General features: G+C 44.5%; 1 protein-coding gene across 1 annotated transcript in view; it reads right to left on the reverse strand.

Annotated features, from left to right (window-relative positions):
- The window catches only part of TNRC18 (trinucleotide repeat containing 18), a 399,546-nt gene that overhangs the window by 56,096 nt on the left and 328,146 nt on the right, over window positions 1-15,304 (reverse strand). The window contains exons 19-20 of the mRNA XM_082260849.1: window positions 12,109-12,246; window positions 1,346-1,487 (exon numbers count right to left, since the gene is read on the reverse strand). Coding sequence (XP_082116975.1) covers window positions 1,346-1,487; window positions 12,109-12,246 — 280 coding nt within the window. The remainder of the gene's footprint in view (window positions 1-1,345; window positions 1,488-12,108; window positions 12,247-15,304) is intronic.

The following is a 15,304-nucleotide window of genomic DNA, read 5'->3' on the forward strand; positions in this document are numbered from 1 at the left end:
CTCTTCTAAACCTTCTGGTATACTTTCATGCGGCATCGCTAATCAGGATTATTGATTGTTATCATGGTCAATTATGGACATTATTAGAAAATGATTTGATATCTCCAGATCCCTCATCCCTCATCCAATTGCATTCTGTACTATACTATTATGGTTTTATTATGGTTTTATTGACTGTAGTACCACTATACATTGCTATTATATATGTCACATTCTTAAATGCCCTATATCTTGTGGACCACTGGTTCCTTGAAAAGAAAACCGAAAAAGAAAAGTCAGTTTCCATACCTATCTCTTCCAAGTCTCAGAGACCTGCATCTTATTTTAATTTTGTAGCACTGGACTTGTTATTTTTGTGCTATTTTTGTGCTATCCTTGCATACTTTATCTTCTGTTTCTCTATGGACATGGACTATTTCTCTTATGTTTATATAGCTAAAAACTGAATAAAAATAGATGCAACATATTTCCATCGAAGCATGATGGTTGGAGGAATCCTCCCCAATGTACTATTGTATTCTGACAGCGGGGACTTTACAGGTCAGCGCTGCTGTCAATTGGCTTCAGCAGCTAATTGAATAAACACATTTTTTTTACAGTCCCATTAGATAGACTGCTGTCAAGCAGGAGAGGCCATAGTGTAATAGTTAACGATATTTAACACCACCACTGCTCCATGCTTGTCAACTGTTAAATCTTTTATTTCAGTCGCTCCTGGACAGATTTCTCATCCTTAATTTAAGACCTGATTCTACTCTTTAGGCTAATGCTAATAAATCCTTTACTATTCATTTCTGAAAAATATTCAACTTTTAGCCCATATCCTGAACTGGAAAAAAAAAAATCGGACTTTTATTTTGTGGCTAAACCCACATAAATGGGGACTTTTGTAATCACTGCAATCCCCTACCTTGTAATGATGAAACCCTCTCAGTGCTTCAAAACTTAACTCCTTGTGTATAGATAATTTCCTCTAAACGTCACTCCTATTCATATCTTTCTGCTTATTTTCATTATCCACTATACTGTTTTTAGGTAATATACCAGTGTTTGTGCAATGTGACTTTCCATGCAAAATGATGCGAGTGGGGTGTGTGCCACTGCTCTCAGAATTAGGTGTTTGTATACAAAGGATCAACAGTGAGCGGCTTCACTACTTTCATATAAAAGCATTGTGGGGATGTGGTGGGATTATGGGACCGAAGGGCGCAGGACCTTGGGAGTGGTTTCAAGATTATGACAATGTCCTAGGGATTTTAAATGATCTGCAGTCTATATTGTGCACAATATTTCCTTAATTGAGGTTAATGGATGCAAAAGAATACAGGATTTATTTTTTTCTTACCAGGAGTAATTGGCCGTTCAGGATGCAAAGGCATAGGAAAATTTTCATTTTCCGAAAAACTACTGTCCTGACTTGGCTCAAAATCCTCCTCTGCTGCCATGCTCTCCATTAGTTTACTTACAGCTCCACATTTTCCATGATTCTAAAACAACAAAAAAAAAACATCCAAAATCAGTATTAAAGTATCTAAACTCAAGGAAAACCATGTAATATAGTGCAGCTTACCAGTCCTTGGGTATGGTGGCTGCATGTGTTTTCTTTTTTCAGGCTTTTTCCTTATTATATTCCCCAGGCCATCTCACTAACAACACACTTTTTCATAGGGTTACAAAGCTCACCTAGTCCCCTTTCACATATGCGGACCATGTGTCTGTTTTTCATCCATCCGTTAACTAATGAAAAATGGACATCAATGCATCTCTATGGAAAAACAGATGTAAATGGATGATTATCCTTTTACATCTGCTTCTGTCAACATCTGTTTTTTTGAAAGTATCAAAGCCCTTTTTTTCTTTCGCTAAAAAAACGGACTGGATGAAAAATTGATGTAAACGGACAAACATTCTGTTTCTGCATAATAGAGTTACTCCAGGACTTAAATGATTAAGGACTTTAGCTTGAAGATGTATAACACGGATGTAAAAACAGATTACAAATGGATGACGGACAGATGAAAACTCCATTGTTTTTTCCTTTGAAAAAACGGGACTAAACTGATGAAAAGAAAGCTCTGCATTTGTGAAAGGGGCCTTACTGTATTTTATGGAGGAGCAGTGTTTTCACCCTAGGACTGTAGGATGTTATGAACACCTAACCCTTTCCTCATCGCCATAGCTTGTGAAAGAAATTATATGCCCCGGTTCACACTGATGCAGTGCAAATTTAAAGCGGTACATGGTGCTTTTTTTTTTTTTTTACATCACAATATAAATTCTGCTTAGCATGTGTGGTTTCAATGCAAATTTAGTGTAAATATGTGAGAGGAGTGGTGACATCTCAGATTTTATTTTCGATAAAATCTAGACAAAAAAAACATTTGCAGTGATAAATCTGGTTACCTGTAAAACAAGCACTATCGGCGAGATTTGAAGGCAAAAAAACTGAGCTGAGCTACTTGGATAAACCTGCAGCAGCTATCCAAACCTTTGTATCTATGCTAGATCATCTGACACGCAAAGCTCCAACATTTCTTGGTGTCAGAGCTTACTGCTAAGCCCCACACTAACGCTCTGCGCGCCCCTGCATCTCCGATCTTGGTAACTGACGTAGGCTCTTTATCATGGGACCAGCTGTGTCCAGTCACAGCTGGTCACATAGTAAATAGTAAGTGTCGTTGATCGGTTTTCCCTTAGTTCGTGCCTGATAGGCACGAGTAGAGGAGAGCCGATCTGCGGCTCTCCTGACGGGGGGGTGGGGGGGTCTGCACTGGTAATCATAGTATTGATTACCACTGCAGACCCTTGGGGGGGTGCCACTAGAACCACCAGGGATGCCCACCCATGACCCCAGGGATGCCCATCATGGCCACCAGGGATGGCAATCAGGGCTCAGGGAGCCACCCAGTGCCCTCCCCATCAGTGCTGTACGCCAGTGCCCAGCCCATCAGTGCTGCCCACCAGATGCCCATCATTGCCCACCAGTGCCGCCTATCAGTGCCCATCAGTGCTGCCTATCAGTGCCGCCTGTGAGTGCCCACCAGTGCTGCATATGAGTGCTGCCTATCAGTGCCGCATATTAGTGCCACCCCATCAGTGCCTGTCAGTGCGGCCTCATCAGTGCAGAAAATAAACATATCTATTTACAAAAAGTCTGGCTATGCCCATGGGAAGTCCCAGGGGGTATACTCCCTCTCTCTGCTATAGGCACTCACTTTAGTTACAAGCAGTGTCAGAAGAATTACAACTCCACAGAGGGGTAGGTGCTGTGTCGGTCAATGAACATCAGAAAAATGGATTTTATGGTAAGTCAAAAACCCCATTTTCTCTTTCGTTCATTGACGGACACTACTTCTGATCTCTATAACCGTTGGGATGTCCCAAAACAGTCTTAAACATGAGGGGTGGGAACAGCAAAAAAAATTCCCAAGGCTAAACAGTAGCCAACCAGGCAACAGGCACCTGAAAAAAACAATAAACCATCGAAGAGCAGCCTGCAAAACCTTGCGGCCAAAAGAAGCATCCGCAGATGCCAACACATTCACTTTATAAAACTTTGTGAAATTGTGCACCGACAACCAGATGGCCAACTTGCAAACCGGCATCACTAATGCCTGATGACAGAAGGCCCAAGAGGCACTAAACGCCCTAGTAGAGTGCGCCTTAAGAGGGAAGGAGGAAACTGACCCTTGATGGAATAGGCCTGAATCACTGTCTGTCTGATCCATATGGAAGCGGAAAACCCTTTACGAGGCCCATCAGTAAGCACAAATAGTGAGTTTGACTTCCTGAAAGACTCCGTAGCTACCAGGCACACCCTAATTGCCCAGACCACATCCAAGGCATGCAAGGCAATTTTCTTCTGATGTTTAGGCCTGGGACACAGGGAAGGCAACACGTTGTCTTCATTCAAATGAAAATCAGAGACAACCTTTGGAAGGAACAAAATGGACGGGGGCAAAGAACCACCTTATCTCTGTGAATCACCAGGTAATGTGAACGACAGGATAACGCCACCAGTTCTGACACCCTGCATGCAGAGGTGATAGCCACCAAAAAGGCCACCTTTTAGGACAGCGTAAGCAGGGAAATCCCCTAAAGATTCTGAAAGGGAGGCTTCTGGAGGGCCGAAAGCACCATATTGAGATCCCAAGGAGCAACAGAGACCGTCAGACACCCTGAAGAAAGGTATGCACCAAGGAGCGTGTGGCCAATGGTCGTTGGAAGAAGACCGCCAAAGCCAACACCTGGCCCTTGATGGTACTCAATGCCAATTTGTGTTCAACATCCCCCCACCCCCATTGAAAGAAGGTCAAGACCAGAGCCACTGAGAAGGAGCGAGAATGAACCCCAAGAGACTCACACCATGCAATGTACATCTTCCATGTACGATGGGAGATCTTCCTAGAAGTAGATTTCCTAGCTTTTAACAGTGCAGGAGTCACCGACTCAGATAAACCTCTATCCTTCAGCACCTGGCGTTACATAGTTAGTGAGGTTGAAAAAAGGCATCAGTCCATCCAGTTCAACCTATGATTGTGTGTGTGTTTTCTTTTAACCGTACATTGTATACCCCTGTATGTTGTGGTCTTTAAGGTGTCCATCTAATAGTTTTTTGAAACTATCAATGCTCCCTGCTGATACGACTGCTTGTGGAAGAGAATTCCACATCCTTACCGCTCTTACAGTGAAGAACCCCTTGCGCACTTTAAGGTTAAACCGCCTTTCCTCAAGTTTTAGTGAGTGGCCACGTGTCTTATTGTATCTCCTTTCTCTGAATAGTTTGTTCCTTATGCTATGGTCGCCAGTACAGTATTTGTACATTGATATCATATCCCCCCTCAATCGTCTCTTCTCCAGAGAGAATAGGTTCAGTGCTTGTAGTCTTTCCTCATAGCTGATGTCCTCCATTCCCCTAATTATTTTTGTTGCCCTTCTCTGGACTTTCTCCAGTTCCAGCACATCCTTCCTGAGGACCGGTGCCCAGAACTGGACAGCATACTCCAGATGTGGCCGGACCAGAGTCTTGTAGAGCGGGAGAATAATCTCTTTATTTCTGGAGTGAATACCCTTTTTTATACAACCCAGTATTCTGTTGGCTTTGCTTGCGGCGGCTTGGCATTGCATGCCACTGCCAAGCCTGTTGTCTACCAGTACCCCCAAGTCCTTTTCCATCCTAGACTCACCCAGAGGTTCCCCCCCTAGTGAGTAGCTTGCTTTCTGGTCCCCAAGTGCATTACTTTACATTTTTCAACATTAAATCTCATCTGCCATGTAGTTGCCCACCCCGTTATTTTGTTCAGGTCCGCTTGCAAGGTTTCCACATCCTGCATAGAAGATATTGGCATGCCTAATTTAGTATCATCTGCAAATACTGAGATTGTACTCGATATCCCCTCCTCTAGATCATTTATGAATAAATTAAACAGGATTGGTCCCAGGACAGAACCCTGGGGGACCCCACTTTCCACACCCGCCCAATCCGAGTACTCCCCATTAATCACCACCCTCTGTACTCTCCCCTGGAGCCAGTTCTCTATCCAGGTACTCACCTTATGGTCCATACCTACCTTCCTTAGTTTGTACAGTAAGCGTTTGTGGGGAACGGTGTCAAAGGCCTTTGCAAAGTCCAGATACACCACATCCACAGGCTTTCCTTTATCTAGGTGGCAGCTCACTTCATCGTAGAAGGTTAATAGATTGGTTTGGCACGAACGATTTTTCATGAATCCATGCTGATTACTAATTAGAATACTGTTTTCATTACTAAAGTCTTGTATTAAAATTTTGCAGACTACTGATGTTAGGCTGACCGGCCTATAGTTACCCGGGATATATCTCGGCCCCTTTTTAAATATTGGTACCACGTTGGCTTTTTTCCAATCAGCTGGCACCATACCCGTCTGTAAACTATCCTTAAAGATCAATGGTCTGACAATCACCTGGCTGAGCTCATTAAGAACCCTCGGGTGCAAGCCATCCGGTCCCGGGGATTTATTTATGTTAAGTTTCTCTAGTTTAGCTCTAAGTCTATCCTCTGTTAGCCATGGCGGCACTTCCTGAGGTGTATTATTTAGTTCGGCCTTACAAGCAAGTTTCGTGTAGCCCCCCGATTCCTTTGTGAAGACTGAAGAAAATAAATTATTTAACACTTCCGCCTTTTCTCTGTCCTCAGTGGCCATTTTTCCTTTATCATCTTTTATGGGGCCAATGTGCTCTGGCCTCGCTTTCCTACTGTTTATATACTTAAAGAACTTCTTGGGGTTCTTTTTACTCTCCACCGCTATATGTCTCTCGTGTTCTATTTTAGCCGCCCTGATTTCGTCTTTACATTTCTTATTACACTCTTTGTAGTGCTTAAATGCTGCCAATGACCCCTCAGTCTTGTATTTTTTGAAGGCCTTTTCTTTAGCTCTAATATACATTTTTATGTTGGAGTTTAGCCACCCAGGGTTTAGTTTTGCTCTTTTAAATTTATTTCCCTGTGGAATGCACTGGCCCACCCCCTTGTTAAGTATGCTCTTGAAGCACTCCCATTTTTCCTCCGTGTTCTTTGTTCCCAGGGTTCTATCCCATTTGATATTTTCTAGCAGCGAGCGCAGTTTAGGGAAATTGGCTCTTTTGAAATTCAGTGTCCTTATATTACCCTTGTGTTTCCTATTACTGTAATTAATACTGAAACCAATTGACCTATGGTCACTGTTCCCTAAGTTTTCCCGTATTTCTATATCCGTGAGCAGGTCTGTATTGTTGGTAATCAGTAGGTCAAGTACCGCATTGTTTCTTGTCGGTGCATTCACCATCTGACCCATGAAATTGTCCTGCAAAACATTTAGGAACTGCCGAGCCTTGGCTGAGTGCGCGGTTCCTTCTGCCCAGTCTATATCCGGATAATTAAAGTCCCCCATTATAATGACATTTCCCATCCTTGCTGCCAATCCTATCTGTAACATGAGGTCCGCCTCACCCTCCTCCCTCTGGTTGGGGGGCCTATAGCATACGCCCAATATTACCTTCCCCACCGTGCCTTCCCTTTGAAGCTCTACCCATAGGGATTCTGCCTCGTCCTTAGCTCCATTATTAATATCATCCCTCATATTTACCTGTATACTGTTCTTAATATACAGACATACCCCTCCCCCTTTTTTACCCTCTCTATCCCTGCGATAAAGTTAATACCCCTGAATGGTCGCCAGCCAGTCATGAGAGCTGTCAAACCAAGTCTCAGTTATCCCCACAAAATCTAAGTCCTCCTCAAACATCAGCAGCTCCAGCTCTCCCATCTTGTTGGCCAGGCTTCTGGCATTGGTATACAAACCTCGTAATTTTGATCGGTTACATTTATCCTCATTTGATGTTTTTAGGCTGCTCTCTTGATTTTTCCCCGTACCTACCCTGGGTTTAGGAGCTCCGAACACCCTACCGCTAATGCCCCCATTTCTGCCCTCTGAAACTTGCTTTCCACTGGCTAATTCTACATCTGTACCCTCCCCCCCATTCCCTAGTTTAAAAGCCCCTCTAACTTTTTGGCCATCCTCTCACCCAGTACGGCTGCACCCACCCCATTTAGCCAAGCCGTCAACGCCAGCGACCGTAAAGGAGGATGGAAGATCGGTCTTTGGGATAGCAGATCCTTCCTGAAAGGAAGCTTCCAAGGAACATTGGTGACCAGCCGCACCAGATCGGCGTACCAAGCCTGGCAAGGCTAGTCCAGAGCTACTAAGATGACTGGAATCCCTTCTGCCTCGATCCTGCATTGAAGTTTTGGCAGAAGCTTGAGGGGAGGGAAGGCGTAAATCGGATGATACTGACCCCACAGGGCCAACTGCGCAGTTGTGGCGTCAGCCAGAGGATCCCTTGACTGAGCCACAAACCTCTGCACCTTTCAGTTGAGCCAAGACACCAACAGATCCACCTCAGGGATGCCCCCCTGGACACACAACTGATGAAACACCTCCGAAAGAAGGAACCACTCCCCTTGGTCCAACGCCTGCCGACTGAGGTAATCTGCCTGCCAGTTTTCCACTTCGGAAATGTGTACGGCGTAGAGGGCTGTAACGAACTGTGTCTGCCCACTACTACTAGAATGCAGACTACCTTCAAAGCCGCCAGGACACTTCTTGTGCCCCCTGGGTGATTGAGATAAGCCACGGCCATGGCACTGTCCAATTGAATGCGCACTGGACAACCCTGAAGACGATCCATCTAATGGTCCAGACACAGTCTGATCGCTTGGAGTTCCAAGACATTAATCGGTAGTCTGGACTCTTCCAGTGTGCAGATCCCCAGAGCAGAATGCTTGCTAAGGATGCCTCCCCAGCCGGATAGGCTGGCATCCATGGTGACTACTGTCCAATACAAGGGGAGGAAGAATTTGCCCAGCCGAAGAACAAAGCCACCATATCAGGGACTCCTTCGTTCCCCGACTCAGCCGGATCTGATTGTCCAGAGACTGCGGCGTCTTGCCCCATTTGGCCAGAATCTCTCTTTGCAGGGACTTCGTATGAACCTGTGCAAAAACAGAACTGCCTAAAAAGGTAGACAATATCAGACCCAGCACCTGCATGCAAGTCCGAAGGGATGACCATCTGCTGGACAGCAGGAGACGAATTGCAGCCTGCAATTTCTGGAGTTACTGGAGGAAGGAGCACTCTGGATAAGACCGAGTCCAGAGTCAGCCAAGATAGTCCAGCTTTGTGGACAAAACTAGAGGAGACTTCTAAAAATTCAGAATCCATCTGAACTCCCACAGAGTTCATATTGTGATCTCCAGGTTTTCCACCAGAGCAGAAGACTCCGCTCGCAGAAGGAGATCTTCCATGTAGCCAAGCACCGCAATCCCCCGTTGGCGTAACAAAGCTAGCACCGGGGGTAACAATTTTGTGGAGACCCGAGGAGCTGAGGCGAGACCAAAAGGGTAATGCCACAAACTGATAACGCTCCTCTCCCACAGCAAACTGGAGAAAGCGCTGGTGACTGGCACATATTGGAATGTGAAGGTAGGCATCCTAGATGTCGATAGAGGCAAGGAAATCCCCCTGATGCAGGGATGCCACCACCGTGCGAACGGACTCCATTCTGAACTTCTGCACCGCACAAAGCAGTTCAGCGCCCTGAGGTTCATGATTGGACGCACTTTGCCTTCCTTCCTGGGAACTATAAACAGGTTTGAGTAAAAACCCTGAAAACGTTTCGAAGTGGGAACGGGACAATCGCCCCTTGAAGCAACAGGTCTTGTACTGCCCCAAACAGACCCCGTAAGCAGTCCGGGGACAGGCACAAGTTGGAAGCAATAAACCTTGCTGGGGGACAATAGCGAAACTCGATCTTATAGCCGGACCGAATGACTTCATGGACCCACTTGTTTTGTACCAGGGAAGACCACGGGTTAGTAAACCAGCAAAGACGTCCCCCCGACCCTAATACGGGTGAGGGCGCACCTTCATGCTGATGAAGCCTTGTCCGCAGGTACTGCAGAAGCCTGCTCTCAGTTTGCCAGACGTGTTTCGTTTGGATCCTCCAGAGCACTGGTCCCCAACCCTGGTCCTCAGGGCCCACTAACAGGCCAGGTTTGCAAGATAACTGAAATACATCCCAGGTGATATCATTTAGTGCTCAGTGATTGCATTACTCTAGTCTGCATCTCCCCAAGGTAATAATTAAAATCTGGCCTGTTAGTGGGCCCTGAGGACCGGAGTTGAGGACCACTGCTCCAGAGGAAACCAAACCAAAGAAGTGGTTAGGCACATCACAAACTGGCACAGTGCTAGGTTCCAGATGCAACATTATAGTTATTTTATAAAATACAGTACTATCGACTTGAACCTGTCTTATGCTGCCGTGGGACTTTATCGGTAGATCTTTGCCAATACATTTCTCATCCTCCTTCATGTGCTTGTCTTCCGTGTCACTTTGCTTGCTTGACTCTGCCTTACATCTCTTATTAATAAGGTTGCCACCTCTTTTCGAGAAAAGTTACCAGCTTTTAGTGATCACTCCTGTTATTAACATTGGTAACAAGTTCCATTTTTATCAGTCAGGAATAAACCCTACTTACAGTACATATGGAAAGTATTCACAGCGCTTCACTTTTTCCAAATTTTGTTATGTTACAGCCTTATTTTAAAAATGGATTAAAATTCATTATTTTTCTTCAAAATTCTACAAAACAATACCCCATAATGGCATTGTGAGAGACGTTTGTTTGAAATCTTTGCAGATTTAGAATAAAAAAGGAAAAAATCCCATGTACATAAGTATTTACAGCCTTTGCTATGACACTCAAAATTGAGCTCAGGTGCATCCTGTTTCCACTGATTATCCTTGAGATGTTTCTACAACTTGATTAGAGTCCACCTGTGTTAAATTCATTTGATTGGAAATGATTTGGAAAAGCACACACCTGTCTTTTAGGCCCCTTTCACACATGGGAGTCCGTCAGCAGCCTCCGTTTATCTCAGCGGGGGATCGATCAGCCAATCCCCCGCTGAGCAGGTGGATGGCACTGTGTGTGGAGACAGAGCTGTCAGGTCCCCGCTGTTCTCTATGGGGGAATCAGGTGAGAACGGACCGCCTGTCTGTTCTCATCCTATCCCATTTGATCCGATCCGCTGGACAGATGGGAAATAGGGTTTCCATCCGTCCAGATCCGATGCCCCATAGAGATGCATGGGGCATCCGTTCAGATCCGCCTGGAAAAACTGACAGGCAGATCTGAACGGTCCTGCTTGTGTGAAAGGGGCCTAACAGTTAACAGTGCATGTCAGAGAACAAACCAAGGCATGAAGGTTTACAGAAAAATTTCTGCAGCATTGAAGGTCCCAATGAGCACAGTGGCCTCCATCATCGTAAATGGAAGGATTTTTGAACCACCAGGACTCTACCAAGAGCAGGCCGCCCAGCCAAACTGAGCAATCGGGGGGGAAAGAGCCTTAGTCGGGGAGATGACAAAGAACCCGATGGTCCCTCTGACAGAGCTCCCGCATTTCTCTGTGGAGAGAGGAGAACCTTCCAGAAGAACAACTATCTCTGCAGCACTCCACCAATCAGGCCTGTATGGTAGAGTGGCCAGATGGAAGCACTCCTCAGAAAAAGACGACAGCCCACCTGGAGTTTACCAAAAGGCACCTGAAGGACTCTTAGACCATGAGAAACAAAATTCCCTGGTCTGATGAAACAAAGATTGAGCTCTTTGGCCTGAATGGCAAGCATCATGTTTGGAGGAAACCAGGCACCGCTCATCATCTGGCCAATACCATCCCTACAGTGAAGCATGGTGGTGGCAGCATCATGTTGTGGAGATATTTTTCAGTGGTAGGAACTGGGAGACTAGTCAGGATCGAGGGAAAGAGGAATGCAGCAATGTACAGAGACATCCTTGGTGAAAACCTGCTCCAGAGCACTCTGGACTTTAGACTGGGGCAAAGGTTTATCTTCCAACAGGACAACGACCCTAAGCACACAGTCAAAATAACAAAGGAGTGGCTACGGGGTGGCCCAGTTGGAGCCCAGACTTGAACCCAATTGAACATCTCTGGAGAGATCTGAAATCGGCTGTGCACTGATGCTCCCCATCCAACCTGATGAAGCTTGAGAGGTCCTGAAAGGAAGAATGGGAGAAAATACCCAACAAAAAAAACAAAAATAGGTTTGCCAAGCTTATAGCATCATACTCAAAAAGACTTGAGGCTGTAATTGGTGCCAAAGGTGCTTCAATAAAGTATTGAGCACAGGCTGTGAACATGGGATTTATTTGATTTTTTTATTTTTAATAAATTTGCAAAGATTTCAAACAAACTTCTTTCATGTTGTCATGGGGTATTGTTTGTCAAATTTTGAGGAAAATAATGAATTTAATCAATTTTGGAATAAGGTTGTAATATAACAAAATGTGGAAAAAAAGTGAAGCGCTATAAATACTTTCCAGATGCACTGTATTATTACAGCAAGCTCTAAACATTTTAGGAGTAATAGTTTCAAGTTTTCTTTGGAGATGACTTGTAAGCTAAATCCAAAGTTTATCTAGTTCCATCTAAATAAAAAGGAACATTTAGGAAGAAATGCTTATATTGAACTATGGTCATCAGTGCATTCTCTTCACACTCTTACCTCTTCCTTTAAGCTTTTAGACTTCGCCTTCAGTCTGTTTTTTCGGCTGCAGCTAACAGGAAGTAAACTTTCAGGCACGAAGCTACCCAAGTCCGAGGAAGACAGACTGGATGAGACAGATTCCTTCACTCTTTTCTTCTAAAAAACACAAAAAGTTTGAAGTTAGCATTTCTTATACAAAAGTAAGCATAACATATTTTACTGGGTTAGATTATTACAGTGTGACCTAGATCTATGAAAAGGGTCAAGCAGGACCCATTTAGGTTGAATTTTTAAGCCAAAAGCAGGTTTATTTATTTAAAACAAAGAGAAATCCATCTTGCCCCTATGAGACAAGTACAAGGAAATTAGTAGCACAATTATGAAATTGTGGTGATACTAAATAGATCAATAAATAAATATCAGTCCATCAAACATAATCCATTTAGGAAATAGTCCGTCATGCAAGATAAATAAATAGAAGTGACCCGCTTCCGGAGATAGAGAAAGCCCAATCTGCTATTGCTCATACACCTCACACGCCACCACCAATGTGTAATCCACTTCCAATAGATTAGCGACTCACCAGAGCTCAATGCATTTCCACTCTCATGGATAAGGCACAAAACACTTCATAGATTAATCCAGGCTGCCCGGTTTGATGAATTGCAAACATCTCACTCCGTCCACTCGTCCCAGGAAATAGATACGGACATATGGGACGAGTGGACGGAGTGAGATGTTTGCAATTGATCATTTGGGCAGCCTGGATTAATCTATGAAGTGTTTTGTGCCTTGTCTATGAGAGTGGAAAGGCATTCAGCTCTGGTGAGTGGCCAATCTATTGGGAGTGGATAACACATTGGTGGTGAAGTGTGAGGTGTACAAGCAATAGGGCTATCTCTATCTCCGGAGCGAGTCACTTCTATTTATTTATCTTGCATGAAGGACTATTTTCTAAATTGATTATGTTTGATGGACTGATATTTATTCATCTATTTAGTATCACCACAATTTCATGATTGCGCAACTGATTTCCTTGTGCTTGTCTCATAGGGGAAAGATGGATTTCTCTTTGTTTTAGTATATTTATAGTGTTGAGCGAACACGGACTGTATTATTCGTGTTCGTACCGAATAATTGGATTTTTTTTACCCGAACACGGACACGGACACTTTACTGTATGTTCGGGTAAAAATCCGTGTTCGGTCGTTTTATTTCCGGGTTTTGCATGCTTTGGCGCTCTTTTCATGGCGGGCTTTCAACAGCCAATCAACAATCGTTTAACTGGTGTGCCTTAAGCCATCCCAGCCATGCCTGCAAATGTCTTAGTAGCTGTGATTGGCCGTCTGAAGCATGTGACCAAGTCTTTATAAGTTCGAGGCAGCCGCCGCAGCAGCGTCATTCTGCTGCTTAGCTAAGGGACAGAGCACACATCAATGTGCTGGCTGCTGATTAGGGACAGATAGGCAGGAAAAAACCATTTGTGTCCGGATAGAATTGAGGGACAGGTCGGAGTGTTTAGGCAGGGCGAGTTGTAGGCATTTTAGGGATAGAGTCTGCTGAATTATAGGGTCAGTGTCTTCTACAAACTACAATCGATATTGCTGTGTGGGGGGTGGGGTGAATCTGCACTCAATCCTGATCTACGATCTCTTCTCAATCCTGTTAGGGACAGAGTCTGCTGAATTTTAGGGAAACTGTGTTCTACAAACTACAATCGATATTGCTGTGTGGTGTGGGATTGGAGATAGGCAGGTGTCAGTGATCCACATCCATTTTTCTGTGTGTGAGCTGCAGTGAACACAATCTTTTTGGGCTGCAGTGAACACAATCTTTTTGGGCTGCAGTGAACACAATCTTTTTGGGCTGCAGTGAACACAATCTTTTTGGGCTGCAGTGAACACAATCTTTTTGGGGTGTAGTGAACAAAATCTTTTTGGGGTGCAGTGAACACAATCCTTTTTGGTGTGCAGTGAACACAATCTTTGTGGGGTGCAGTGAACAAAATCCTTTGTGGGGTGCAGTGAACACAATCTTTTTGGGGTGCAGTGAACAAAATCCTTTTTGGGGTGCAGTGAACAACATCCTTTTTGGGGTGCAGTGAACACAATCTTTTTGGGGTGCAGTGAACAAAATCCTTTGTGGGGTGCAGTGAACACAATCTTTTTGGGGTGCAGTGAACACAATCTTTTTGGGGTGGAGTGAACAACATCCTTTTTGGGGTGCAGTGAACAAAATCCTTTTTGGGGTGCAGTGAACAAAATCATTTTTGGGGTGCAGTGAACACAATCTTTTTGGGGTGCAGTGAACACAATCTTTGTGGGGTGCAGTGAACACAATCTTTTTGGGGTGGAGTGAACAACATCCTTTTTGGGGTGCAGTGAACAACATCCTTTTTGGGGTGCAGTGAACACAATCTTTTTTGGGGTGCAGTGAACACAATCTTTGTGGGGTACAGTGAATAGAATCTTTGTGGGGTGCAGTGAACACAATCTTTGGGGGGTACAGTGAACACAATCTTTTTGGGGTGCAGTGAACACAATCTTTGTGGGGTGCAGTGAACACAATCTTTGTGGGGTGCAGTGAACACAATCTTTTTGGGGTGGAGTGAACAACATCCTTTTTGGGGTGCAGTGAACAACATCCTTTTTGGGGTGCAGTGAACACAATCTTTTTTGGGGTGCAGTGAACACAATCTTTGTGGGGTACAGTGAACAGAATCTTTGTGGGGTGCAGTGAACACAATCTTTGGGGGGTACAGTGAACACAATCTTTTTGGGGTGCAGTGAACACAATCTTTGTGGGGTGCAGTGAACACAATCTTTTTGGGGTGGAGTGAACAAAATCATTTTTGGGGTGCAGTGAACAACATCCTTTTTGGGGTGCAGTGATCAAAATCCTTTTTGGGGTGCAGTGAACACAATCTTTCTGGGGTGCAGTGAACAAAATCCTTTGTGGGGTGCAGTGAACAGAATCTTTGTGGGGTGCAGTGAACACAATCTTTGGGGGGGTACAGTGAACACAATCTTTTTGGGGTGCAGTGAACACAATCTTTGTGGGGTACAGTGAACAGAATCTTTGTGGGGTGCAGTGAACACAATCTTTGGGGGGTACAGTGAACACAATCTTTTTGGGGTGCAGTGAACACAATCTTTGGGGGGTACAGTGAACACAATCTTTTTGGGGTGCAGTGAACACAATCTTTGTGGGGTGC

The sequence above is a fragment of the Pelophylax lessonae genome, assembly GCF_965119305.1.
Source record: "Pelophylax lessonae genome assembly, chromosome: 6".
NCBI lineage: Eukaryota > Metazoa > Chordata > Amphibia > Anura > Ranidae > Pelophylax > Pelophylax lessonae.